General features: G+C 42.2%; 1 protein-coding gene across 4 annotated transcripts in view; it reads right to left on the bottom strand.

Moving 5' to 3' along the window:
* LOC128030934 (triple functional domain protein-like) overlaps positions 1-27,661 on the bottom strand; it is a 252,485-nt gene that overhangs the window by 73,756 nt on the left and 151,068 nt on the right. For all 4 annotated transcript variants that reach the window (XR_008187999.1, XM_052619030.1, XM_052619031.1 and 1 more), the window contains exons 11-13: positions 27,235-27,357; positions 26,903-27,094; positions 525-694 (exon numbers count right to left, since the gene is read on the bottom strand). Coding sequence is in view for 3 of the 4 variants with exons in the window: in XM_052619030.1 (XP_052474990.1) it covers positions 525-694; positions 26,903-27,094; positions 27,235-27,357 (485 nt within the window). In the remaining variant the exon portion in view is untranslated. The remainder of the gene's footprint in view (positions 1-524; positions 695-26,902; positions 27,095-27,234; positions 27,358-27,661) is intronic.

Raw genomic sequence — 27,661 nt, 5'->3', positions numbered from 1 at the left:
CAGTGACCAGCTCCAAGCACGACCAAGCGGATATCATCCTCTTTTGGAAGGGCAAAAAAAAGTAGATTCAGCAACAACAATACTACAACAAGAATAAAAGGTACGCCTTTTTTTTCGTGAACATTTGTGCGGCGTTATGCAAATCTTCCCACATACTGACGTAGATATGTGGGGGCATGTTAAAACGAGCCGTTTCAAGGGAACGTGGACGAGTGTTTATTTTTTATAAAGAATATCTCTTTGAATTTGAGACTTTAGTCTTTGCAACTTCACAGATCTTCTTTATTCACCAAGAGCTTGTAACACTCCAAAGAGAAAGGAAAGTTTGAAATCGCACCAAATGCTCCCTTAAAAAAATGCGTGTCTGTAGGGTTAGGGTTTAGCAATTGTAATTAATACAACAGACGTCAATGGGATACTAAGGCCATTACATGACATGAATATGTGTTTGTGTCAGAATTCTCATGACAACAAATCAATGTCATCATTTTCCACTAAACCAAAGTTTTCTCATTGGGCAGTACCTGAGCTGCTGGATGAGATCCTCCCCTTCTTTAATGATGTTGACGGTGACCTGCAGGGTGGTTTGCTGCTGCTGACCAAAACGTTTGATCAGCTCCTGCACTGCCTCCACTGACTCAGCATAAACGTCATCCAGCAACTCCTTCTGAAGCTCCTCCAACCATGTCCACAGCTGCAGAGGAACAACAGCATTACCACCCAATCAGAAACTTCACAATGGTGTGAACCAGTCAGTGAACTATATAGATCCATGGGTCTCCAAAAAAATTATATTTGTTATATGATTTAAAATATCCAAATGCACGAACATGAGAAGACGAAAAGCCAGACTGACTTTGGCTGCCACCGAATGGCTGGTGTTGTTATTTCCTGTAAATGGCTTTATCTTGTGTGAGCTCAGGATTAGCCATCTGCCTGTGTTGGCATGTCAAAGAGTATATCTCCTGCCACAGCAGGCCATGCCCTGTCATTCCACACCTCCCCATTGTCTTTTTCCACCTCCCCATTGTCTTTTTCCACCTCCCCTACCTCTCTTGTTTTCCAAAACTCAAGCCTTTAACCCTTTATCATCACTTATACCATTATAAAACACTCTTTCAGGAACAAAGATGTCTATATAAGCCAGCTCGCTACAGATAGCAGATGGCTAACATTATGCCATATGGAGACATTAAAGAGAGCTTTGCATGCTTGTATTAAGTATACAAGTGAATCATATTGTTATGTGGAGGGGTTGGGATGAACTCAGATGCAGACAGGAAGTACCAAACACAGGATTTATTAACAAAAGGGGAAAACAAAACCCACGAGGGGGAAAACAACGACTAGGGCTGAGACACTAAATAACTTTACAAGACACGATAAACAAGATAAACAAAGACTCTGAACACAAACTACAAATAAACACTCACAGTTATACAAAGACTTCTTAGAGGGGTTACAAAGATACGATATCTCACGAGGCTGACAGGCAGAAACATATGTGGAACAATCACAAGTAGAAACAATGAACCGACAAAAGACAGAGCACACTAGGGGATCTAAATAGGGGAACTAATTAAGACACAACAGGTGGCACAGATAAGGCAATCACGACAAGACTAGGATAACAAGGGGGCGGGGCAAGGGGACGAGACAACATAAGCACATGGCCCAAAGACAAGTACACAAAAAAAAACTTGTACACAAAACACGGGTCTGTCATGATCCTGCCTCAAGACTAAAGAAAATTCAGGACATGAAGGCAGTATCATGACACATATATACACTACTACTCATTATCATTCACCATTTGTGGAATATAGATGAGCCAGAAGGAAAGAGTTCTGAAATTATTGTATAAACTTAGTATTATAACCTAAGTAGAAATGGATGGTTTGGTGTCAACGAAGTAGTGATTTGCACTGTAGACATTTGAGATAGTCTGAGTTTATTTTGCATGATCACATACAACCTTTTCTTATTGTTACGTCCTGTGCCGTAGGTTGTACTGTTCTGGGGTCAGTCAGGAGCTTTTGTTTGTTCTCAGTCATCTTTTCTCTCCTGTGCTGTGCTGATAGGAGCTGATTACTGACACCTGATACTCGTGATGACCAATCAACCCATTCACCGGCTCCTCCAGAGAGAGGAACCAGCTATAAAAGCACCGAGAAAGAACAGTTGGAGGAAAGAGGAAAGGAGAAAGATTGAGCTATCTCCCTCTCCCTGCATGGACCCTCTTGGCAGGCAGGCCCAGACTAGTGTTGAGGTTTTGGTACTGTTGTTAGTTGATGTCTAATGCCAATTTTGTGCTAGAGTTTCAGTTTGTGTACTGTTGCTTGCTTCTCCCACCTAGACTGTTGAACTCCACTCAATATTGCTAATACTTCTGTAGTCCTGTCTTCAATATTTAAGTTGTCTACTTTATAACTTGTAGGGAGGAGGGTGCCCATTTCTTTAAACTCCTTTTCTCCTGTTTTTTTTTTGGACAAGTTAGGTAGTTAAGGAAGTATATTGTCTTGTTTATTTTTCCCTGTGCTAGGTAAGTTAGTTTCAAAATGGAGTAAGCTGCTGTTTTGTTTGTTATTTTGGCTATGCCCCCTCCTGAAGCCTGTTTGCTTTGTTCTTGCTACTCCTGCATGTATTAAAGTAGTATAATAAATCAAATTATAGTGGATCCTTTGGTGGTTGGCAGTGTTCTTCAGAGCTGGGACTGGGACGAGAGGCTCCATGTGGACTTTCCTTTTCTTTGTTACGTATTCCCCTAGACTAGTTAAAGAGTGGGAACGTAACAATTGGGGGCTCGTCCTATGCATGTTCGAGTTACAACTCTTGTGAATCTTCTAGGAGTTGGGTACGTTTTGTTTGGCTGCTTCGAACTTTGATGGGTGAGGAAGTTCCGTTGTGTTTTTGAGAAAAAAGAAATGGAATTTGATTTAGTAAAGTTCTCACTGTCTCCGTCAATAGAGGAGTTTAATCGGTGTAGAAAAAAAGATCTGTTAGAGCTAGCTGACTATTAAAACATAACACTAACTTCTAGAAGTGCAAAGAAAGGTGTGATAAAGGATGAGTTATATTGTAAATCGGTAGAGGTGGGTACTTTCACAGAGAGAACTGTAGAGCAGGGGATAGGAGCCGTAACTGATATGGAAGCGGTGTCTGATTTCAGGTTCAGTCAGTGGTAGTGAGAAAGTATCTTCTCTAGATCCTAAAATCACACTGCGGTTAAAAGAGCTTGAATTAGAACTAAAAAAGCAAGCGTATGAGACCCAATGCCTTCGTTTGAGAGCTCTTGAAATTAAAGCAGATCGTGATATTAAACTGCGTACGCTTGAGACACGATCTTTATATGATCGGCCGGTTCCTAAACCACATTCCTATCCTGATTCTTCAACTCCTAAAGCTGATCTAGATATTGGTAAATATGTCAAGTTAGTGCCACCCTTTCGTGAGACAGAGGTAGACTCTTACTTTATTGCCTTTGAGCGTGTCGCGACTAAATTGAGTTGGCCAAAGGATATGTGGGCTTTGCTGCTTCAGTGTAACCTCGTTGGCAAAGCACAAGAGGTGTGTGCGGCTTTGCCAATTGAGGCGTCATTGGACTTTGACACTGAAAGCAGCTGTTTTGAGAGCATATGAATTGGTGCCTGAGGCATATAAGCAGAAACTTAGAGCATGTTCAAAGCAAGCCAAACAAACTTACGTCGAATTTGCTAGGGAAAAAAAGACCCTCTTTGAGAAGTGGGGTTTTGCAAACAAAATTACCACTTTCGAAGAGTTACAAGAATTGGTCTTATTGGAAGACTTTAAAACATGCGTGCCGGAAAGTGTTGTGGTTCATTTAAATGAACAAAAAGTGACGAAGCTCTCGGATGCGGCAGTACTTGCGGATGAATTCACACTTACACATCGGACGGCTTTTTATTGTGGGCGTCAGACGAAAACAGTTTTGTCTGTAGCTCAAGATGTAACTCGCGGAGAAGGTCATAAAATCAGTGGCAGAACTAAAACTGTTGCAAGAAATACAGCGGAAAGGAGAGTTTGCTTTTATTGTCTTGATCCTGGCCATTTGATCAATGATTGTCGAGCTTGGAAAGAGAAAAAAAAGCAACTGAAAAACCTAGGCATGTAGCATTAATACAATCTGCTCCTGATTTGTGTACCACGGATACCTCATCTTTTGGACCGTTTCTTCGGCCAGGCTATGTGTCTTTAGCTGGCAGCCCTAGTGTTAAGTGCGTGCAAATTGAGAGATACGGGATCAGCCCAGTCCTTCATTTTAGAGGATGTGCTGCCTTTCTCTGACGCTTCGTATACCGGCGCAAATATTTTGGTATGTGGAATTGAAATGGGGTGTGTTAGTGTTCCATTGCATGCTGTTGTAGCAGAAATGAGTCAAATCAGACAAATCAAAGAGTCTATCAGAGCTGTGTGCATTGAAACACGAGCTGAATTCCTCAGGAAGTCATAAATCAGTTCTAGTGCCACAAGAACCAAGCAAGATAACCAACCAACCAACTTGTTCACACAACAGCTTTCAACATTAACACCAATATAACAATTATTGACAATTTTAATTCGAAGAAGAGATTGTCAAATTTATTGTTCGTGATTGAAATGCAACGCTGGACATCACATGTAAACCCAGGAGATCAAGTTAAATACTTGCATTGACTTCCCCCCCACCCAGAAGAACCAGACTGAAATTCCTAAGGGGGAAGGGCTTTAAACCTTTGTCTTCACAGAAAAGTCCTTTGCCAGAGAATGGCAAAGAAACCCTTTTTATACATGATATATGGACCAGAATGAACTCAAAAAAGACTTGTAAATGAATATGGAGTTAAGCAATGGAATGATTCATTCATGTGTAACCCACACATTTGACTATCATGTATAATCACTTATTGTGTATGTCTTTTGATAACTATAGGATACCTAGTCATGTCTAGTATTGAAATAATCGCATTTTCTTGCTTGATATTGTCCTGACAATCATTTATTTGTAAAATATATCATAATCATGTTATAGGAATCATGTCCAAAATTAGACCCTGTGAGGCAAGAACCACATGCTTGGTAAGATAAACAAATGATTTATGATACCCACCCCAAGAACATATCTGATTGGTCAAGGCAACATTTGAGGGGTGGCCAACAGGAAAGTTTAAATACTTTGGATACGATTAAATTTTTGCTTTTAGTTCTAGTCTAGCTGCTGCTATTAGCCGTGTCGGCTTTTAGTCTAGCATTGCTTGTGCTATCAGTCATGCGGGCTTTTAGTCTGCTTTTAGTTCCAGCCTTGCTCGTGCTATCAGTCATGCCTGCTCTTAGCTTTTAGCTTGTAGCTTTGCTACCTAGCTTTAGCTATAAGCATCTAGCCATGCGGTTAGTCGTCATTGTTCTTTGAGCGGGGTTCCAGCGTGCCTGCCTACTGCTTCTATGCCACAATGAGAAGGAACACAACCTAGTCTCGTCAAACTTTATTTCTTTCCTTTTCGTTTGAGAGTTTCGTGTTCTGAGTTAAGTTTTGTAACGTCCATTCAACTTCAACCAGCGAACACGACTCTGCACTTTCAGCCAATGCCCAACAACCACGGGCTTCCCAAGATGTCACTTCACTACTGAACTTCAAGCCAATCAGCGACACCGGGATACCCCTTTCAACTGGAGTCCCTTTCACAGCAAACTAAGGCAACGTATTCCCAGATATTTGTTGTGCTGGTGTATCTAATATAATTTTAACCCCATTGAGGAACTCAATGCGAGTGCTAATTACGTGATTGATGGTTGTTCATGTCTATGCAATTTAACGTATTGCTGTAAACTTGGGATTCCATATTTCCATTCTCTTAAACTCATCTTTCCCTAACTTTCGACCTTCCTGCAACTTGTGTGAATGTGTGTGTGCGTGCGTTTATGTGTTAGATTAGTTTATATGTCTTAGATTTATCTAATAAAGCCTTATTCATATTGAAAAGAGAAGTATCTTGTGTTTTGTGCTTACAAGTTAATGTCTTAAACTGCCGATCTTGTTACTGTGCTAATTGATAGTGTATTCACTATAGTTTGGATATTAGTATCCAGCGCAGATTTGATGTTAAACGGCTCGTTCACTGAACCGCAGGCGCGTCTCCGTGAACAGCCGTGAAACAGTGATTCTGTTCAAATTCCCTTTAAAATCTTAAATGATTCCCTTTGAGCTAAATTGACCTGTTTCCCTTACATTTATAATGGTGGAGAATGATTGCGGGCAGTTTAATCTAAATTGTGAGCATAAACCAAGTTATTTAATCTTTGATTTTGCTAAAGGAATGAAAGATGAGAAGCATGCGAGACCTGAGTATGTGTGTGTGACGCGTGACGTAAGCAGCACGCGCCCTCCCGCTTGAATGAAAGGAGCTAGAGGAGACTTTAACTCGAGTCCGTCTCCCCGTTGTTAACAGCAGTAAGTGAACTTAAAAGTAAACATCTGAGAACGTACAATAAGGTAGAAATTGAGCGTGTTCCTCATTTGTGTAATGCCTTGTTTTATAGCTGATTTGATTTCACTGCGTGTTCCAGTGTCTCAAACGCTATCTCAGTCACTGTTTGCTGAACGGAGCTAAACTGTTAGTGTTTCAAAAGGGATATAAATCGGTGAATAAAGAATAGTTTTGAGCGGGTTCCTCAATCTATTTATCAAAGTCCCCGTATTCATATTTCATATAGTTTGATTGCAAGTGCGTGTTCCACTGCCGAATCAAATTTGATATTCGACTTCCCTAAGTTAACGTTAAACATTAGAGAACAATGTTTGTCCATTTGTATCCGTTCACAAAGTGAATGCAATCTCGCGTAACACTGCGTGTGCCCGAGAGTAATTTGAATGGGAGTGTTTTAAAAGCTTGATCAAATAAATTTTAACTGTGTACCAACAGCGAAGGAAAACTTTTATGTTTGTGTCCAGAAAAACTGGCACGGAGAATCAAATTGCTGAGATTGATATAATAACTACAGCAGGAAGCTGCTATTTGAATTAAGATAAATTTAACTCTATACAAACTGAGAGTTTAAGTGCCACATCGCAAAACAGGAACCAGGAAGCCTAACGTACTTCCGGAGCAACTCTGAACTGTGCACGCGCAGCTCACAAACTCCACGGTGTCGCTAAGCTAACGAAACCATTGCATTTACATTGAAGTCTATACTAAAGCCACTAGCCTCAAAGGTTAGCCGTTAGCATTACCATCCAGTGGTAGAATAATGTGTGTTTGGGCAACGCTGACGTGATTTAACCATTTTAAACATCTTAACTAACACTTGTTAGTCCCTCTCTTTTTATCGCTCTCTTTTCTCACTAGACCACTTATTTTCATTTTACTAGAAAGGGAAATACTGACTCACAATTATTAATTGTCAAATTGAAATTTAATTGAAACATTAAATTTATTTTGAATCATTTAAAATTTCCCTCTCAGGTCATTTCATATGATCTTTTATTTCTAGTATTCTCTTTTGGGTCTAATTATTTTAGGAATGAATAAGCCTTGAACTTTGGAAGTTAAGTAAACTTATTCTTCCTAATTTATTTATTACCCATCTGAATATATGCTATTCAGACCTTTACTTATTTGAATGCGTTTTACCCCTCTTCCTGTTTTGGTTATACACTTAACCACTATTGTTTTACGTATTGATTTCCTCTTTTTAATTTCATGTTTGCATATTTTGCCCATTTATTAATTTTTTTAATTTTCCTATTTCTTACCATTTCTTTTGTGTATCCTAGCCTGGGAACGACAAACCTGAGCCCTAAAAGGAGACATTGTTATCCCTCACTACGAGTTCAAATAAATTAGAAAGACAACTCTCTTTCACTTAAAGTTTATTTTGTTTGATTAGTTGTGTAGCAACTAACACAACGCTCTCCTTGTAGTTGAGATAACCGCTACTGAGACTTACCATCTCCTTCCTCTCTCTTCTTTACTTTCCTCTTCTCTTTTTACATTTGTAGGACATGTAAGAACCATCAATCAATTCTAAGTGAAGTAAATACACAATCGTGCCAAAGACGACGAATCATCCTTATGAATTTGATTGTAATCATCCTCTCATTTGTTCTTCCTAACCTCCCTACATTTGGAAACGCAATCCAAGTTTTAGCATCTCATCCAACTTTGAGATCAATTTAATAGAGATACGTGTTGAACAACTGTCGCCTTCGCAGCCTCCCTGGTGCGCGGTCCAACTGAAAGGTGTACGGTGTCAATCCTGTCAGACTAAGAAAAGAGATATCAGAATTATTATTGTATTCTGTTGTCCAAAGCAGGAAATATAATAATAGTGTTTACGTTTTTGATAACATTTAATTGGAAAAAATAATTTTCGCCATTTGAAAAACAGAAATTTTGCTTGTCATTTGAATTTGTTTTTCACCTCTGTCTCTTTTTTTCCTCTTCCTCATTAGAGTGACAAAGTCTTCGCATCTCTAGTCTACTTAGACACCCTGAGACCAACACAGTCATCACCACATTTCACTAGTGGTTCACAATCACTGATACAACACTTAGTTGTCCCACCACACATAGGCTTTTACTCCACACAGATCTGTGTCAGTCTCTCTTCTCCCCAGCGTGCCAACATGCCGCAGACTGCAGACCCCATTTCCCATGGGGAAGATGTGAACATTTGGCTGAGAGGCATAACAGACAGCCTCACTCCAAAGACATTTGAACTGTTATTATTTTTAATAATAATCCTAATCCTGAGAAGATTCCTGACACAAGATTCAAGCCAGAACAACAACCACGAGGAGCTAGTCAAGATCACGAGCTCACTAAGCTATGCCTTCACCACCCAGCTGAAACTGAGCGACAAGCACATCACCCACCTTCAAGAGGAGCTGACACGTGCTCAACGTCGCATAGACAAGCTGGAAGTGAAAGTTCAAAATCAACTCAAAGCACCCAGCGAGAGGGAGCAGGATACAACAGAACAAGTTATGAGGCTCCTAGCAGCCCTGGCAGCAGCTCAGCTCGACCAGCAACATGCAACGGCTGCTCAGAAAGACCTGGTAAACAGACTCCAGTATGACGAACAGCTACTGGAGAAAGCCAAGATAAACATCAGAAACAAGAATTCTGAAATCAGTGCTTTGAAAGACCACCTTGAAAGGTACAGAACTGAAATGGACAATCTGACCCAACAACTAGATGATACCAACGATGAGCTCTACATGGTCAGAAAAGAACTCCAAAATGCTTACAAGCACAAACTAGAGCCAAGAAAAGAGAAACATCTCTTAGCCTCATCACTGCTGAGCAGAGCAGAGTTCCACGTCCAAGAACTGGCTTATGATGAAAGGAGCGAAGGGCCACAACCCAAAACCTCACCTGCTTTCGCCACACAACACTTTTCTGCTAAACGAAAGAAAACCTCCCGTCCAAGGCCTTGGAGCTGCACACGGGATGACAATCAAAGACCTCAACAAGCTGTCTAAAAACATCAGCAGGTTCAACCCGAACTCCACAGAGAGCCCCGACATCCAAGCTTACCTGCGAGATATCGAATTTCACCTGGAAGTGAGACCTCATGTGACTGACAGAGACTGGTTATACCTCCTTAGAGCCACGTCCAGTCCCGAGGTACGAAACTTTCTAGATCGACAGCCCAGTCAAACCAAGTCAAACTACCAGCGACTTCGTGAGGTCCTGATTAAAGAGTTTACAGACCCAGAGTCTGAACATGGACTGTTAACTGCCTTGGAAACCAAACAAGGTCGTCAAGAGACTCCACAAGCTTACTACAACCGACTCCGACAAGCCTACTTTGGTGCACACAACAACTCTGACCTTGAAGAGGATGTGAACTTCAAAACCCTCTTCCTAAAGAATCTGCACCCTGGAGTCAGCCACCATCTAGGTGTCATGGCCTGTCCGAACTCCATGACCATCCAACAGTTGCGTGACCTAACACAGAAGGCCTATAACAAGCAGAAGTTGGCCTCAAAGAAAGGTAACAAAACATCCACACTCTTGAACTCTGTCAACAAAGACTCAAGCCTTGCACTGGACGACACCCAGTGGCATCACAACACCAGAGTCTTCCATCAAGAGCACAGAGAACGTGACGCCCATATCCACGACCGCTTTCAGCCCAACTGCTGGAAAAATCCATGGGACCAGCCACGCTTCTCAAGAAACCAAAAGGATAACATCTGTAAACCTAACCAGATATCCAAAGGTAATCACCTGACTCATCCAAGAGCAACTCTTGTGGGTAAGCGACAACAAAACCCACCTCAGCACCACTCAGACATGCACAGTGCTGAGTACTCACAAGAACATAACCGCTTACCATTAGAAGACACGGAACAAGTCATGGAACAACTAAGAGAGTTCCTTCAAGACAATTTACATGCAGGTGACCACAAAGTTGAGTCATGCTCGCTGTGACCAACGACAGAACGGAAGGCCGGTGATCACCTGGTGCACCGCATCAGAGATGACAAGCACCTGTTCAACAACAACCCAGAATGAACAAGTCTTTAACGGCCAACTGTTGATGAAAAATCTGAGGTACTAAAGGACATCACCTCAGTCACTAACAAACTGTCAAATGAACTCCAACTCCAAGTTCCAAATTCCCTGTCTGTGCAACAGCAACCACCAGAGCACAGAAGGTCAGAAAGTCTGCTACAGCCAGAAGGCATCACAAGAAGAATGCAACATAGGAGACAAGTTTTGCAACTCAGCTTCACACAGCCATGCCAAACTGCCTCCGACTGTCTGCCAAAGAACTTCCTGCCTTGCTGGACTGACCCCTCATTAGACCATGGGCACGCCCTCATCCAAGCCAAGGATGCTGAGAGCCAGTCTTCAGTGACATGATAGAAAAAGGGGGAGACAACACAGACTTGAACAGATCTGACCACACATTACCTACACCCAGAGGTAAACACATCTACTGATAACACAGTCAACAAACATATTCTTCCCACAGGTAGAATATCCAACTTTTAGCGTAACAAAGTTACACATACCCACCATGAAGAAACGTGCAGCCATCCTCACAATAGGTAGAACACCTGACACTAAGTTAAGGTTCACGACACACTAGCTGCACCTGACATCCTAGCTCAATAGTAGTTGTAACACATGCTAGGAAAACCCACAGCAGCCTTGTTTTGTTTTGTTCTTCTTTTACCTATCCTTCTCCTTCCCCTCTTTCCTGAGTAGGTGAAATGCCTAGACACCCTGCGAGGGTCGAAGGTCTGATATTAGGATTGACTCGCAACACCTAATATCCGCCAGCCACTCTAAACTGAATGGAAGCCAGAGAGCTCCATGCATGATAGGTCAATTCATTGAATTGAAAATGAAATTACTAGAAAACTAATGGTAAACATGTAAAGTAAGACAACCTAGAAGAACCAAACAAAGTTAACCACAAATTTGATTGATGAATCAAAATAAAAACAATTTCCAAGACGATCTAAACTATCCTCAACGTGCTAAACTACATTGACTAATTGAACTTAACCACGTGTACCTAAATAACCTGATGCCTGCACCAGTACAGTAACTGTCATGGAGGTGTTGTCTTGCTGTTTGCTGTGTTTGTCTGCTTCTTCTGCCTTTGTTTCTCCAGCGATCGACGATGTCTTCACCTAAACACCTCGCCGATCGAAAGGGGGATATATGTAGCAGAAATGATTCAAATCAGACAAATCAAAGAGTCTATCAGAGCTGTGTGCATTGAAACATGAGCTGAATTCCTCAGGAAGTCATAAATCAGTTCTAGTGCCACAAGAACCAAGCAAGATAACCAACCAACCAACTTGTTCACACAACAGCTTTCAACATTAACACCAATATAACAATTATTGACAATTTTAATTCGAAGAAGAGATTGTCAAATTTATTGTTCGTGATTGAAATGCAACGCTGGACATCACATGTAAACCCAGGAGATCAAGTTAAATACTTGCATTGACTTCCCCCCACCCAGAAGAACCAGACTGAAATTCCTAAGGGGGAAGGGCTTTAAACCTTTGTCTTCACAGAAAAGTCCTTTGCCAGAGAATGGCAAAGAAACCCTTTTTATACATTATATATGGACCAGAATGAACTCAAAAAAGACTTATGAATGAATCATTCCATTGCTTAACTCCATATTCATTTACGTGTAACCCACACATTTGACTATCATGTATAATCACTTATTGTGTATGTCTTTTGATAACTATAGGATACCTAGTCATGTCTAGTATTGAAATAATCGCATTTTCTTGCTTGATATTGTCCTGACAATCATTTATTTGTAAAATATATCATAATCATGTTATAGGAATCATGTCCAAAATTAGACCCTGTGAGGCAAGAACCACATGCTTGGTAAGATAAACAAATGATTTATGATACCCACCCCAAGAACATATCTGATTGGTCAAGGCAACATTTGAGGGGTGGCCAACAGGAAAGTTTAAATACTTTGGATACGATTAAATTTTTGCTTTTAGTTCTAGTCTAGCTGCTGCTATTAGCCATGTCGGCTTTTAGTCTAGCATTGCTTGTGCTATCAGTCATGCGGGCTTTTAGTCTGCTTTTAGTTCCAGCCTTGCTCGTGCTATCAGTCATGCCTGCTCTTAGCTTTTAGCTTGTAGCTTTGCTACCTAGCTTTAGCTATAAGCATCTAGCCATGCGGTTAGTCGTCATTGTTCTTTGAGCGCGGTTCCAGCGTGCCTGCCTACTGCTTCTATGCCACAATGAGAAGGAACACAACCTAGTCTCGTCAAACTTTATTTCTTTCCTTTTCCGTTTGAGAGTTTCGTGTTCTGAGTTAAGTTTTGTAACGTCCATTCAACTTCAACCAGCGAACACGACTCTGCACTTTCAGCCAACGCCCAACAACCACGGGCTTCCCAAGACGTCACTTCACTACTGAACTTCAAGCCAATCAGCGACACCGGGATACCCCTTTCAACTGGAGTCCCTTTCACAGCAAACTAAGGCAACGTATTCCCAGATATTTGTTGTGCTGGTGTATCTAATATAATTTTAACCCCATTGAGGAACTCAATGCGAGTGCTAATTACGTGATTGATGGTTGTCATGTCTATGCAATTTAACGTATTGCTGTAAACTTGGGATTCCATATTTCCATTCTCTTAAACTCATCTTTCCCTAACTTTCGACCTTCCTGCAACTTGTGTGAATGTGTGTGTGCGTGCGTTTATGTGTTAGATTAGTTTATATGTCTTAGATTTATCTAATAAAGCCTTATTCATATTGAAAAGAGAAGTATCTTGTGTTTTGTGCTTACAAGTTAATGTCTTAAACTGCCGATCTTGTTACTGTGCTAATTGATAGTGTTTTCACTATAGTTTGGATATTAGTATCCAGCGCAGATTTGATGTTAAACGGCTCGTTCACTGAACCGCAGGCGCGTCTCCGTGAACAGCCGTGAAACAGTGATTCTATTCAAATTCCCTTTAAAATCTTAAATGATTCCCTTTGAGCTAAATTGACCTGTTTCCCTTACACTGTTAATGTAAAGTCTGACCTGGCTACAGGTAATTTTCAACTGGGTGTGTGTAAGAAACTACCCGTAGACAACGTCAGCTTTATCCTGGGAAATGATCTTGCAGGTGGTAAAGTCTTTCCCAGGCCAGTTGTTATAAGTGAGCCAACTGAGTGTGCTTCGTCAGATCTTGCTGAGAAATTTCCTCTTGTGTTTCCAGCATGTGCGGCCACTCTGTCTCAGTCACGAAAGTTTCAAGATACGGTTGATCTTTCAGATTCTTTCATGGCTGAGCAACCCGAGTCAGAGTGCAAGTTGTCTGTTCCATTGGAAATGGTGTCTGAGCATGACCTTCTGTCTTCCGCTGAATTTCCTTCCATGGTGGGTAAGGAACCTCTTGCTGCTGTGCAGAAGTCAGATCCTACACTTGCAAAATACATTAGTTTAGCGGTAGATCATTGCAATCTTGTAACAGCAAGGGTAGGCTACTTTTGGGATGATGGAGTCCTAATGCGCAAATGGGAACCAAGGTCGTCAGAGCAAAAAGATTGGTTGACCATATATCAGGTTGTTCTGCATGCCAGTTACCGTTCTCAGGTTTTGAAGTTGGCACACGAAAATGTTCTTGCAGGGCATCTTGGTGTCAACAAAACATTTCGCATTACAAAGTACTTCTACTGGCCTGGAGTAAAATGCTGTCTAATTTTTGTCGCTCCTGTAATGTCTGCCAGCGTGCAGGCAAACCAAATCAGACTGTCCCAAAAGCTCCCCTTAATCCAATTCCTGTTATTGGTGAGCCATTTGAAAAGTTGTTGATTGATTTGTGTAGGGCCTCTTCCAAAGTCTAAACATGGGCATCAGTACATTTTAACAATGATGTGTACTGTTACTCGTTACCCCGAGGCTGTACCGCTGCGTTCATTAAAGGCACCCGTAGTGTTGAAGGAGATTGTAAAGTTTTGTACAACATTTGGTCTACCCAGACTAATTCAAACTGATCAGGGGACAAACTTCACCTCAAAAGTTTTTGGGCAGATGTTGAAAGAGTTGGGTATAGCACACCAACTGTCTAGCGACTATCACCCTGAGTCACAGGGGGCGATAGAGCGTTTTCATCAAACCATGAAGTCCATGATCCGCACTTACTGTGTCGAGACTGGAAGAGACTGGATGGATGGCTTACCGCTACTTATGTTCGCTGTGAGGGAGTCGGTTCAGGAGTCCTTGGGATTTAGTCCTCATGAGCTTGTGTTTGCTCGTACCGTTCGTGGGCCTTTGAAGTTGTTAAAAGAACAGTTAACTAGTAAGAGTAGCCCTGCTGTCCCAATTTTAGACTATGTCGCTTTCCGCGAACGCTTACAAAAGGCTTGCGAAGTAGCCAAAGTCCACCTAGCCACAGCACAGTCTAGAATGAAAAGTCACTTTGACAAGAAAACAGTACAACACAGTTTTCAACCAGGTGACTCTGTTCTGGTATTACTTCCTGTTCCTGGCTCAGTTTTTGATGCAAAGCTTTCTGGTCCGTATGTCATTGAACAAAAACTTAGTGACACAGACTATGTTGTAAATACTCCCGATCGTCGTCGTAAGAAGAGAGTGTGTCATATTAACTTGCTAAAGCGTTACGTTACTCGTAACTCTTTTGGGACCTCTCTTCCCTCACCTACACTGAAACCCAGTGTTAAAGTAGCTCCTGTTTGCAGTCCTGATGTTGAGGAATTGGTAGCTGAACATTATTCACCTGGTGTTCGTTTGAATAATTCAGCTATATTAAGTAGTTTGGACTCTTATTTATCTTATTTACCTGAAGACCAGCGTAAGGATGTTAAAATGTTGTTGTGGAAACATTCTGCCCTGTTTGCTGACGTGCCTGGTAGAACCAGTATGTTGTGTCATGACATCAATGTAGGGAGTTCTCTTCCAATCAAGCAACATCCATACAGAGTGAATCCGGCAAAGCGAGCGATTATGAAATCAGAGGTAGATTATCTACTTTCAAATGGGCTGGCTGTATCCAGTCAAAGTCCCTGGAGTTCTCCATGCCTACTGGTCCCAAAGTCTGACAACACCTTTGGCTTTTGTACGGATTATAGAAAAGTAAACAGTGTGACAAAACCTGACTCCTTTCCCTTACCACGGATGGAAGACTGCGTGGACAGAGTTGGTGCATCAAAGTTTGTTTCCAAGTTAGACCTGTTAAAAGGTTATTGGCAGGTTCCACTAACTGCACGTGCATGTGAGATCTCTGCATTCGTAACACCTGATGATTTTTCTACAGTATAACTGTATGGTTTTTGGGATGTGAAACGCACCTGCCACATTTCAACGTCTAATGCAAAAAGTTTTGCTGGGCCTGCCCAGTTGTGAAGCTTACTTAGATGACATTGTAGTCTATTCAGATGAGTGGGAGGATCACGTCTGCAGTTTGGAGAAACTGTTTACAAGGTTAAGTGATTCTCTGTTAACCCTTAATTTGGCCAAGTGTGAGTTTGCTAAAGGTGTTGTAACTTACCTTGGTAAAAAGGTTGGTCAGGGTTATGTCAAGCCTATTAAAGCAAAAGTGTCTGCCATCATTGAGTTCCCTACACCCAGTACCCAGCAGATTTTTAGGAATGGCAGGGTACTAAAGAGGATTTTGTAAGAACTTTGCAACGATGTGTCACCCCTCACTGATATGCTTAGCACTTCAAAGAACTTTGTGTGGAGTTCTGATTGTGACCATGCATTTCTTGCTGCCAAAGACCTTCTGCGTTATGGTCCCATTTTATCTGGTCCTAACTTCTCTTCACCTTTCAAGCTACAAGTTGATGCAAGTGCTGTAGGAGCTGGTGCAGTTTTGTTGCAAGAAGACGGGGCAGGTATTGAGCATCCTGTCTGTTATTTTTCCAAGAAGTTTTCAAAGTCTCAACAAAACTATAGTACCATCGAGAAGGTAGCTCTGGCACTAGTAATGGCACTTCGGCATTTTGAAGTCTATGTTGGAGGTAGTTGTACCCCTCTTGTTGTTTACACTGACCATAACCCCCTTGTCTCGCATGTGCAATTGGAATCAGCGTTTGATGCGGTGGTCACTGTATCTGCAAGAATACAACTTGGACATCAAACACAAGAAAGGCTCTGAGAATGTGGTGGCAGATGCGCTTTCCAGAGCCTGTGATGGAGACTGAAGTGTACTGTACATGTAAAGTATTAACTGTTTATAAGCCATGGGTTATAAACTTGGTGATGGGGGTGTTACGTCCTGTGACGTAGGTTGTACTGTTCTGGGGTCAGTCAAGAGCTTTTGTTTGTTCTCAGTCATCTTTTCTCTCCTGTGCTGTGGTGATAGGAGCTGATTACTGACACCTGATACTCGTGATGACCAATCAACCCATTCACTGGTTCCTCCAGAGAGAGGAACCAGCTATAAAAGCACCGAGAAAGCACAGTTGGAGGAGAGCGGAAAGGAGAAAGATTGAGCCATCTCCCTCTCCCTGCATGGACCCTCTCTGCAGCCCCAGACTAGTGTTGTGGTTTTGGTACTGTTGTTAGTTGATGCCTAATGCCAATTTTGTGCTAGAGTTTCAGTTTGTGTACTGTTGCTTGCTGCTCCCACCTAGACTGCTGAACTCCACTCAATATTGCTAATACTTCTGTAGTCCTGTCTTCAATATTTAAGTTGTCTACTTTATAACTTGTAGGGAGGAGGGTGCCCATTTCTTTTAACTCCTTTTCTCCTGTTTTTTTGGACAAGTTAGGTAGTTAAGGAAGTATATTGTCTTTTTGTTATTTATTTTTCCCTGTGCTAGGTAAGTTAGTTTCAAAATGGAGTAAGCTGCTGTTTTGTTTGTTATTTTGGCTATGCCCCCTCCTGAAGCCTGTTTGCTTTGTTCTTGCTACTCCTGCATGTATTAAAGTAGTATAATAAATCAAATTATAGTGGATCCTTTGGTAGTTGGCAGTGTTCTTCAGAGCTGGGACTGGGATGAGAGGCTCCATGTGGATTTTCCTTTTCTTTGTTACGTATTCCTCCATTCCCCTAGACTAGTTAAAGAGTGGGAACGTAACATTATTCTTATGTAATTTAAAGGCTGACATCAACTACATTAACACCGATCTTCTTTTCATGCATCTTTTACATTCTCAACAGTCTGGCATTCTCGCCAGTCATCTCAGATGTGACGGTCTCTCCATTAACACGCTCTACGTTCATGCATCATTTACATTTAAATAATATAAACGGTGATCTGTTGACTAGCTTACTAGTAAAAATGTGTCATGCAAGACCTACAGAGAAATGTGGTCCCACTTTATATTAGGTGGCCTTAACTACTATGTACTTACATAAAATAAGTACAATGTACTTATTGTGTTCGTATTGTATTTTGCTGCTATTGAGGTGGGATAGGGTTAAGGTTAGGGAGAGGGTTGGAGGTATGGGTAAGTTTAAGGGTGGGTTAAGGTGTAAAGTATGGGTCAACAGTGTAATTATAAATGTAATTACAGAAATTAAATACAGATGTAATTACATGTATTTTTTTTTAAATATAAGTACTGTTCCGTTTTCTTCCCACGGAAAGGGCAACCCAGTGTACAAAAGGATATTACTCGGTATTCCACATTTGTTTGTTTATTTTTTCCACAAGGATAATCAAGTAACCAGGTAATAAACCTGAAACAATAAGAAATACAACGTTTCACTTTTCAAGTGCATACTACAAACAGCCTCTGTTATTTACCTCAATAGCCCAATAACAATAAGCAACATTAATCAAAATACAAATATATAATATCATTTCATCATTTTCATGTACAAGCTTCACACTTCAAACATTATTCAACATACTCAAATCCTACAAAGAACCTATGCATACAGTCTTATCAAAAGCAGAAAACTACAGCTTCCAAAATACCCCACGGCAAACCAGGAAGTATGTTAAATACAGATCTGCGATTCATACTTAATCAAACGTTTACAAAACTAAAGAAAGTAAACACAAATAAACACATATGATTTAACAATGTTAGAAGTCTAAATGTTGACTATGTCCCAAGGCTTCGCCACCCCGTCCAATTATAACATTTGAACATAGCATTATCTTTAACAGTTAACTAAACTGCTTAGATCTACCAAACAATAATGTTATCTTTAACATGCAATGAACATAACATGATACAACAACATAGCATGGTGACAGCAAACAACATGAAGCGTACATCATAACAGACAAGAAACCATTTAAAATTAAGAGAGCTTACCAAGTGGCTGCACACTGGGTTGAAAGTCATTACAAACAAATGAAGTTCATGCTTCCTTTTCACTAATAGACACCGGTCACATGTACTCACAGCACACTCCTCTCTTAAAGAAACACTACACTATTGGGCTGCTAAACCTCAAACATTTTCCATAAATTCTACTTACAACATTTGTAGCTCTAGTTTAAGGTTACCATTTGTTTAAACATAAAATAAGAAATAACAAACTTCAGAAATGACAGAACTCCACAGAAAACACAACACCTACCACTTAAGTTCCTGATCTTATGATCTAGAACTTACAAAAATTACTCAAAGGACCCACACTTAATGACACTTTTTTTTTTTTCAACGTCCAGGTATAAGTGTCTAATTAAAGGTACGACAGATGGAAGAGCAACTCAGTCCAATGTCCAAGACAATCACATCCTGTGGGCTGGTATATAATGTACTGCCCGGTTATACAATATATGGGATGTGTAATGCTCTTACTTTTCCATGTATGTGCAATATGATTGGCATGGTGGCAGCGCTAGGCTTACACCAACCAGCCAACAGGAGTAAGGGCTATGGCAGAGAGGGGTTTGGGAAAAGGCGGGTGTCATGGTTGATAAGTTTCATCCTCCACCGGGAGAAGAACCACCAGTTTTCTCACGTCTCTTCTGATAACGATCATGGACAGTGAAGAACTCTTTTTCCGGCCACCCACCAAGGAAACAGGGAAGCCAGCACATGTTGCGATATCAGCATCCCTGACAATCCCTTTACTGTCAGGATAAACTGTCAGAACCCGGCCCAGACGAAACTGACCTCTCAAAGCATTTGGGTCAGCAATCCAGACGAGGTCACCAATTTTGACATTCCTTACTGTTCGGTGCCACTTATGTCGAATGAACAGATTTGGGCCAGCTAATTCCCTCCACTTTGCCCAGAACCGGTCCACACCGATTTGAATAGCCCTTAAACGACGCCAGGGATGGGTCTCTAGGTCAAGCCCACTAGTATCTCCTCCAAGCAATGCTCGACCCAGTATAAGGGAGTTAGGTGTTAAGTACTCAACCGAATACTCCTGTTCTTGAGCTCTGGCATCGATTGGGCGTTCGTTTGTCAGGTTGGCTGCCTGATAAAACAGAGTTTGAAGCTCCCCCCATGTGAGAGACTTTGTAGCTTCTCCGAGGCTCATGAGCGCCCTCTTCAAAAGCTTCACAGCAGCCTCAGCAGCTCCATTCCTGTGGGGTGCATCTGCAGGGTGAAAATTCCACTTCCACTCAGTCTCGTTCTTAGCAGCTACATCTTCTATAGACACAGCCTGAAGGCAAGCTAGATGTTTATGCAGCTCACACAAAGCCGGCTTAGCACCAACAAAGTTGGTGCCTCTGTCACACCATAATATCCTTGGATGCCCCCTCAGAGCAACAAAGCGAGAGTATGCTTGGAGGAAGCTTTCTGCCGACTGGTCATCAGTGATGTCCACATGGACGGCTCTCGAGGCCATACAACAGAAAACAATACCCCAGACCTTCTTGCTTGTTCTTCTTTTAACAGCATCTTTCACCTCGAAGGGGCCAAAAAGGTCAAGGGTTGTATACTTAAATGGGCTTGCTCTTTCAGTACGCTCTTGAGAGAGATCATTCATTAATTGCTGACACATCTTGGCTCTTTTCTTTCTGCAGGTGACACAGTTGTTCAACACCTTCTTAACTGTTCTTCGTCCCTGCATGATCCAGGCTTTCCTTCTTGTCCGTAGAAGAGTAGAGGCAACACCTTCATGATTTTCTTCATGTGCCTCCCTAGCCAGTAGGGTTGCGAGCCACGACTGGCACGGGATTAGCGGTACAGCCACTCTATCCTCATTCCAGCATTGAATTCTCCCTCCACAGAAAAAGAGTCCTGTCTTTTCCTCCTTCTGAACAACCAGGCGATCCAGGGTTGTATCCCGGGACTCAACACCCTCTTGAGCTGCAAGAGCTAGATCTTTGAAAGCCGTTGATCTTTGTCCCACAGACAGGTATGGTCTTGCCTCCCACTTTGGCTGGACTGAGGCCTGGCTGTTTCCCAACCAGATTTCTACTGCTTGTCTCACCCAGGCAATGGTCCCGCATAACCGTGCCAGTGAACTGAACCTTCGGGGGTCCACAAGGCGCACAAGCGCAACATTAGTTGAGCCTAACCATTTCCTGGGCTGGGCTCCTACTGTAACCAGTGCCGAGAACGCCTTCCTCCGAAGTCCCCCGATCTCTTCAGCAACAAGGGGGTTGATCTCTCTGGCAGTTTTCACAGGCCAAACTGATTCAGGCAACTTCAAAAATTCTGGGCCTTCCTGCCAGACTGATCCTTCAGCAAGCTCCTCAGGGGATGCCCCCCTTGTGATGAGGTCAGCGATGTTTCGTCTTCCTTCAACCCACCTCCAGCTATCTACAGATCCAGCCTTTTGGATTTCTCCAATCCGGTTTGCAAAAAATGTCTGATAGCCATAGCTATCCTTCTGGATGGCTCCCAGGATTGTCTGACTATCGACAAAATGAATCCACCGATCGATCTTAATGTAGCATTGCTTCTCAAAGTATATCTTCAGGCGGGATGCAAAGACAGCTCCGCACAGCTCTGCTTTAATGACATCACCTTTCTGGTCTAGAGGGGTGAGCTTGGCCTTTGATTCAACCAGCTTCACCACAATTCCTCCTTCTGTCTCCCACCGTAGATAAAGAACGGCTCCATAGGAAGCTTCACTACCATCGGAAAACGTGATCCCCATTGGGCAACCTATGGCTCCAAGGGGTGTGAGACTCCTGTCGAATCTAAGTTGGCCAAGCCTTACATATTGCTCAAAGAGTTTTATTGCAGCCTCTCGAAGACGTGAAGAAAGAGGATCGTCCCAGGTGTCCTTGGAGGGATGGTTTCTTCCTGCTTCCTGAAAGGACTCTCTTATGAGCATCACTCCTCGTTGCTTGGCAGGTGAGGCCAGGCCAATTCGGTCATAGAACCCTGCAATCTGACTCAACAGTATACGTCGGGTAAGAGGGTCAGGGGTGCTACCTCTTATCTCATCCTCTCGTAGATCCAGACCGGTCCTCATCTTTCCTCGTCTCCTTGAGAAGTTCACCGACGTCAAGACACGGAGTTTATAAGATTCTAGTTCATATCCCAATCCCAATGCCTTATTGTCCTCATCCCGCATCTGGTTGGGGAGTATCAGGGTCTTGGGTTCTGTTAACCTGATGTTGCTATAGTTAGTGGGTTTTCCACTCCTCCCACTTTGACCTGTCAGGACCCAGGGCTTGAGGGAAAAGCCAACTGCTTTTAGGATCTCTTCCACTCCTTTAGTCATCTTAATCAGAGTTTGGAGATCATCATGCGACGTCAAAATATCGTCCACATAGCAGTCCTCTGTCAGGATCCGACGCTCTTCAACCATAGATGTAAACTGAGGCAAATTTGCTGTCTCTCTCATGGCAACCTGAGCGATGCATCCAGCAGGCTTGTCACCAATGTTGACTCTGTTGAGGGCAAACACACCGATTTCATCTTCGGGTTTATCCCTCCAGAGGAATCGATGGAGATGGACCTCTTCGTCCTTCAGCCACACTGAATTATACATTTTCTTAACATCGCCAAGGGCAGCATACAATCTGCTCCTGAATTTCATCAGGACTCTTCAGATCGAGTTGAGGACATCAGGGCCTTTATGAAGGAGGTTGTTCAAGCTCAACCCTTTAAACTCCTGGCTACTATTCCAGACTATCCTCACTGGCATTGAGCTGGAATGAGGATTCGGGGCAACCAGATGGCTGATATACCAGATTGGGCCGTTCCATGCCTTGATCTCTTCCTTCGTGAGCTTGATAGCTGCTCCTCTTGATACCATCTCATGGATCTGCTCCCCATACGCCGCTTTCCACTTGCCAGCCGAACCTCTGTGTTCCGGAAAGTTGCTTCCACTGCTTTGCGGTTATCTGGCAGAATCGCTGGACTTACTTTCCATGGGTAGGCCGCATCCCAGTGTGGGGAGTCACTGTGTTTGTCTGCTAACACGTAAGAGAGACAGTCTTTTATCTTTTCTAAGTCCCTTTCTTCTCCAAGGGTCATCTCTTTGCCACCCGGAGGACACTTGCTGCACTTACAGCTCCCACATTTCGGGTCACATGCTGCTCCAATACTATCCTACTTAAAACACTCAAATACCTCCTTATTCGTGGCAGTGGTGCTGCTAAGAGTCACTTCTTCCATCCTTGTAGGGTCCCCACACAGGTCTTTGATGTCCACAAGGACTTCCTTATACACCCTTGAGGATGTCCTCATAGACCTTGCAAAGTGAGTTTCAGACTGGTGCAGCGTTAAGTCGACCACCTCAAAGAGATCAGGGTGAGTACCACCAACAGTTTTGCCCAATGGGCCGTCCCAGAGGACTAGATCTCCCTCCAACTTGAATGGCTGTGGAACTAAACGACCTTCCCGGTGACTGATCAGAAGATCGATATTCTCAGGGCGGGCAAGCTCCTCTGCAGCGACATCAGGAAAGATCCTTTGCAGTTGTTGTGGAGTAACAGGTTGACTTATCTCCGCAAAACTCTCCAGGCCGTAGCAGAGCAGTTTGTGCTCCATTACCATACCCTTGATGGTCTTCACTCTTAGTCGCAGGGAGTATCTCTTGGTTGTGACTGTCGTTCTCATCCCTCCTATTCCATGGACAATTAACTTGATGCGCTCACCAATCAGTCCAAGGCGCTGGGCAGCATTGTTTGTTATATAATTGGTGTCAGAGGCAAGGTCAATAAGAGTGCCTATCAGCTGTCCTGAGTTAGTGGTCGCTTCCAGTAACATCATTATAACTGGGTACTCTTTCAGTTCACCGCCAGCAGTGTAGATCATGGTTGAGGCTTTGTTGGAAAATGCCTTCCTAAATTCTGCTCTTAATTCCAGAGTGACTTTCGCCAGGAGCTCTTCTTGCTTAGTGGTCAGCCCGAGGCCCTTTTTCTCCACCTTTTTGGTACCTTGCACCTCGCTGCTAGCATCTTTTTCTTGAGCGATGGACTTGGGGCAGAGCAAATAATGGTGAGGATCTTCTTTACGACAGTCCATTTTACTGCAGAGGAACTTCAGGTTGCAACAGCCATCCTTTAGGTGGAAACACAGGCACTGATTGCATATCCCATGGGTCTTCAGATGGATCTTTCTCCTCTGGAGATCCATGTCCCTAAAGGCTTTGCAGGCAAACAACCTGCCAGCGTGTGTCTCATCAGCACAGGCAGTGCACAAGCCCAAGCGTGGCTTCGACTGAAACTCTCTTCGGCCGGAGGTAGCTTTGGAGAATACTTTCTTATCTCCTTTTTCTGATTTATCTGCTGGGCCTTTAACTGAAGAGCTTCCCTCTCTAGGGCTTACCTGCAGCTGATCCAACTCCTCCAGAATTGCCTCCTGCTTTTTCAGGAAGCGCATTAAGCAGTCAAAGTGGTTATGTGGAGCAAACCCATTTGCAGGCTTAATCTTATGTGCAATCCATTTCTCCTTCAGAAAGCTTGGCAGCTTGCTTTCAAGGGACTGCGCTACCCAACGATTCTTTATAACCTCCTCTTCTCCCAGAATCACAAGGTTACTAAGGGCCCGCTCTACTGCTTGGATCAGCTCAATTGCTTTCCTAGGATTGTCTCTCTTTACGGGGGATAGGCCCTGAACCTCCTCAGATATCTTCAGGACGATTTTCGCCTTGTACCCGAAACGGTTGTCGAGGCGCCTGAACATTTCATCCGTTGATGCACAGCTGTTTAAAACTAAATCTTTCTTCACCCTGTCACCAAGACTTGCCAGCAGGTGGAACCTTGTAACACCAGCCGTCATCTGTGGGTTTCCTAGCTGTTCCAGTTCTTTCCACTCAGCCTTCCACCGATAGTAGTCAGTCATGTCTCCCGAAAACGTGGGCAGAAGTGTTCTTTCAAGACTAATCTGTGGTCTGAAGCCGTACGTTCCAGGATGCAGGCTAGAGATGCTTTGTGGTGGTGCATATGAAAATGCAGATGCTTCAGTAGTGGATACATGTGTTACACTGGGAATTTGGGACTGTGTACCAGCTCTAATAGGCCCCTCACCGAACTCACGATGTCCTCCATCAATACCTACATCTTCAACCTCTTCTCCCTCATCGACCTCTTCTTTCCGCTTCAACTGCTGCTTATACACGGTTATCTTTGCTCCAGAGACAAGACTTTCCCATTCAAGCACCTTCTGCTCAAGCATTTTGATTCTCTCCACCAGACTCTCTCTCAGGACTTGAAAGTCTTCCTCTGACCACTTCACATCAGTGTTTTCCACTTCAATACATTTCTCCTCTGCTCCGTTGGCGTACAACTCAAGGTCGATATGGGCAAATTTGGACCACAATGTCTCCTTAGCGAGCCGGAGCGTTTCTGTATAAGTGACAAGGCACATCGCCATTTTCTACACCACATGAGCTGCTTCTTTACTTACTTTTTCTTCCTCACTTCTTACTTCTCCTAGAGCGTCAACATATTCTAGTCCAGCGTCGTGCACCTTTCCAAAGTCTACACCAAGTGCTCTAATCTCGTCGATAAGAACTCTTTTTTCTAGAAGGTCTACAGTGAGGGACAGCTTGTTGGCTCTCTTGCTGAAAGAGCACTGTGCTGTTGAGCGCTTTCCTTTTAGGGCCATTAATTCTGTCAAATCCATCTTCCTTTCCCAGCAACTAACACAGAGGGTCTATTCACCTTATTCCTTTCCTGGTCAATGCTGATAGGGCGGTAGCAGACTTGGCTTAATGCACTTGAACCGTTGGTTTATTACTGTTCCGTTTTCTTCCCACGGAAAGGGCAACCCAGTGTACAAAAGGATATTACTCGGTATTCCACATTTGTTTGTTTATTTTTTCCACAAGGATAATCAAGTAACCAGGTAATAAACCTGAAACAATAAGACATACAACGTTTCACTTTTCAAGTGCATACTACAAACAGCCTCTGTTATTTACCTCAATAGCCCAATAACAATAAGCAACATTAATCAAAATACAAATATATAATATCATAATCATCATTTCATCATTTTCATGTACAAGCTTCACACTTCAAACATTATTCAACATACTCAAATCCTACAAAGAACCTATGCATACAGTCTTATCAAAAGCAGAAAACAGCTTCCAAAATACCCCACGGCAAACCAGGAAGTATGTTAAATACAGATCTGCGATTCATACTTAATCAAACGTTTACAAAACTAAAGAAAGTAAACACAAATAAACACATATGATTTAACAATGTTAGAAGTCTAAATGTTGACTATGTCCCAAGGCTTCGCCACCCCGTCCAATTATAACATTTGAACATAGCATTATCTTTAACAGTTAACTAAACTGCCTAGATCTACCAAACAATAATGTTATCTTTAACATGCAATGAACACAACATGATACAACAACATAGCATGGTGACAGCAAACAACATGAAGCGTACATCATAACAGACAAGAAACCATTTAAAATTAAGAGAGCTTACCAAGTGGCTGCACACCGGGTTGAAAGTCATTACAAACAAATTAAATTCATGCTTCCTTTTCACTAATAGACACCGGTCACATGTACTCACAGCACACTCCTCTCTTAAAGAAACACTACACTATTGGGCTGCTAAACCTCAAACATTTTCCATAAATTCTACTTACAACATTTGTAGCTCTAGTTTAAGGTTACCATTTGATTAAACATAAAATAAGAAATAACAAACTTCAGAAATGACAGAACTCCACAGAAAACACAACAAGTACAATGTAAAAACATGTATGTACACAATAAGTACATTGTACTAAATTATTAATTAAAATGTAAGTACATAGTAGTTAAGGCCACTTAATATAAAGCGGGTCCAAATCTATCAATTAATTAATAATAATAATAATAATAATAATATCAGCAACAATAATACATCTCTAGGTATGTTTTCAGAAATTGTGTTTGTACTGTACCTGTTACATAATATTCAGGAACATAATTATGTCAAACCTATACTTTCATCTCTGAAAGTGAAGACCAAAAAAAGTATAGACTGTGTGTAACTGTTACATCATATTCGAGAAAACATTTATGTCAAGTAGGGCACATGTAAACGCTAGCAAACCCAGACATGTCCACACCCAATATTACTCTCTCATAACTTACCTCTTTGCTGTGAGTGTGGAAGGCCACAGACATGTCGAGCAGGACTTTGCGTTGTTCAACGCGTCTTACGAAGTCCTGGATACGATCTTCCAGCTGGTGTGCGGCCTGGTAGATCTCCTCAGGGTCACACTCGCCAGTCTGAGCCAGCTGCTCTGCCGCCTCCAGTAGTTTGTCTGCATTTGTGTAGGTATTCTGAGAAACATGCAGAGGTTTGGAAGTTAATATGCATTTGAGTAATTTCTGAGATGGCCAGCCCACTTTTGATTATGGGGGGGAGAACTAGATATTCAGTAGATAGCCAAAGTGATGATCTTACATCCATTTTTTCTTACCTGAGCCACTTCTTCAAAGTCCTCATGACGTTTCTGTAATGCTCGGGCCCTGTGCAGAGACTTCCCCACTCCTGTGTGCTTACTAAGGAACGCCTCACCATGGTTTTCAATCCAATCTAGAACCTATGTGAGAAGATATTCACAAAGAAGAAAAGAAACAAAAATTGTTCAGAGGGTCATATTAACAACTAAATCACTATAAAAGGACCATGACTTTAGTAACATTCTATATGGAATACGTTTATGTTTTTTGTCTTTTTCGTATGTGGAGATTATTATTATTATTATTATTATTATTATTATTATTATTATTATTATTATTATTTTGTTTGTTTTATGCAACTGTTAGAACTTTGCAAGTCAATTTCCATATTTGTTCAATAGCTTGTGAATATGGGAGTGGGATTTTCCATGAGTGATTTTCCTG

Source organism: Carassius gibelio, chromosome A16 (genome assembly GCF_023724105.1).
Source record: "Carassius gibelio isolate Cgi1373 ecotype wild population from Czech Republic chromosome A16, carGib1.2-hapl.c, whole genome shotgun sequence".
NCBI classification, from domain to species: Eukaryota; Metazoa; Chordata; class Actinopteri; order Cypriniformes; family Cyprinidae; genus Carassius; species Carassius gibelio.
Note: the sequence above shows the minus strand (reverse complement) of the source record. Positions and strands in the feature narration are given on the sequence as shown.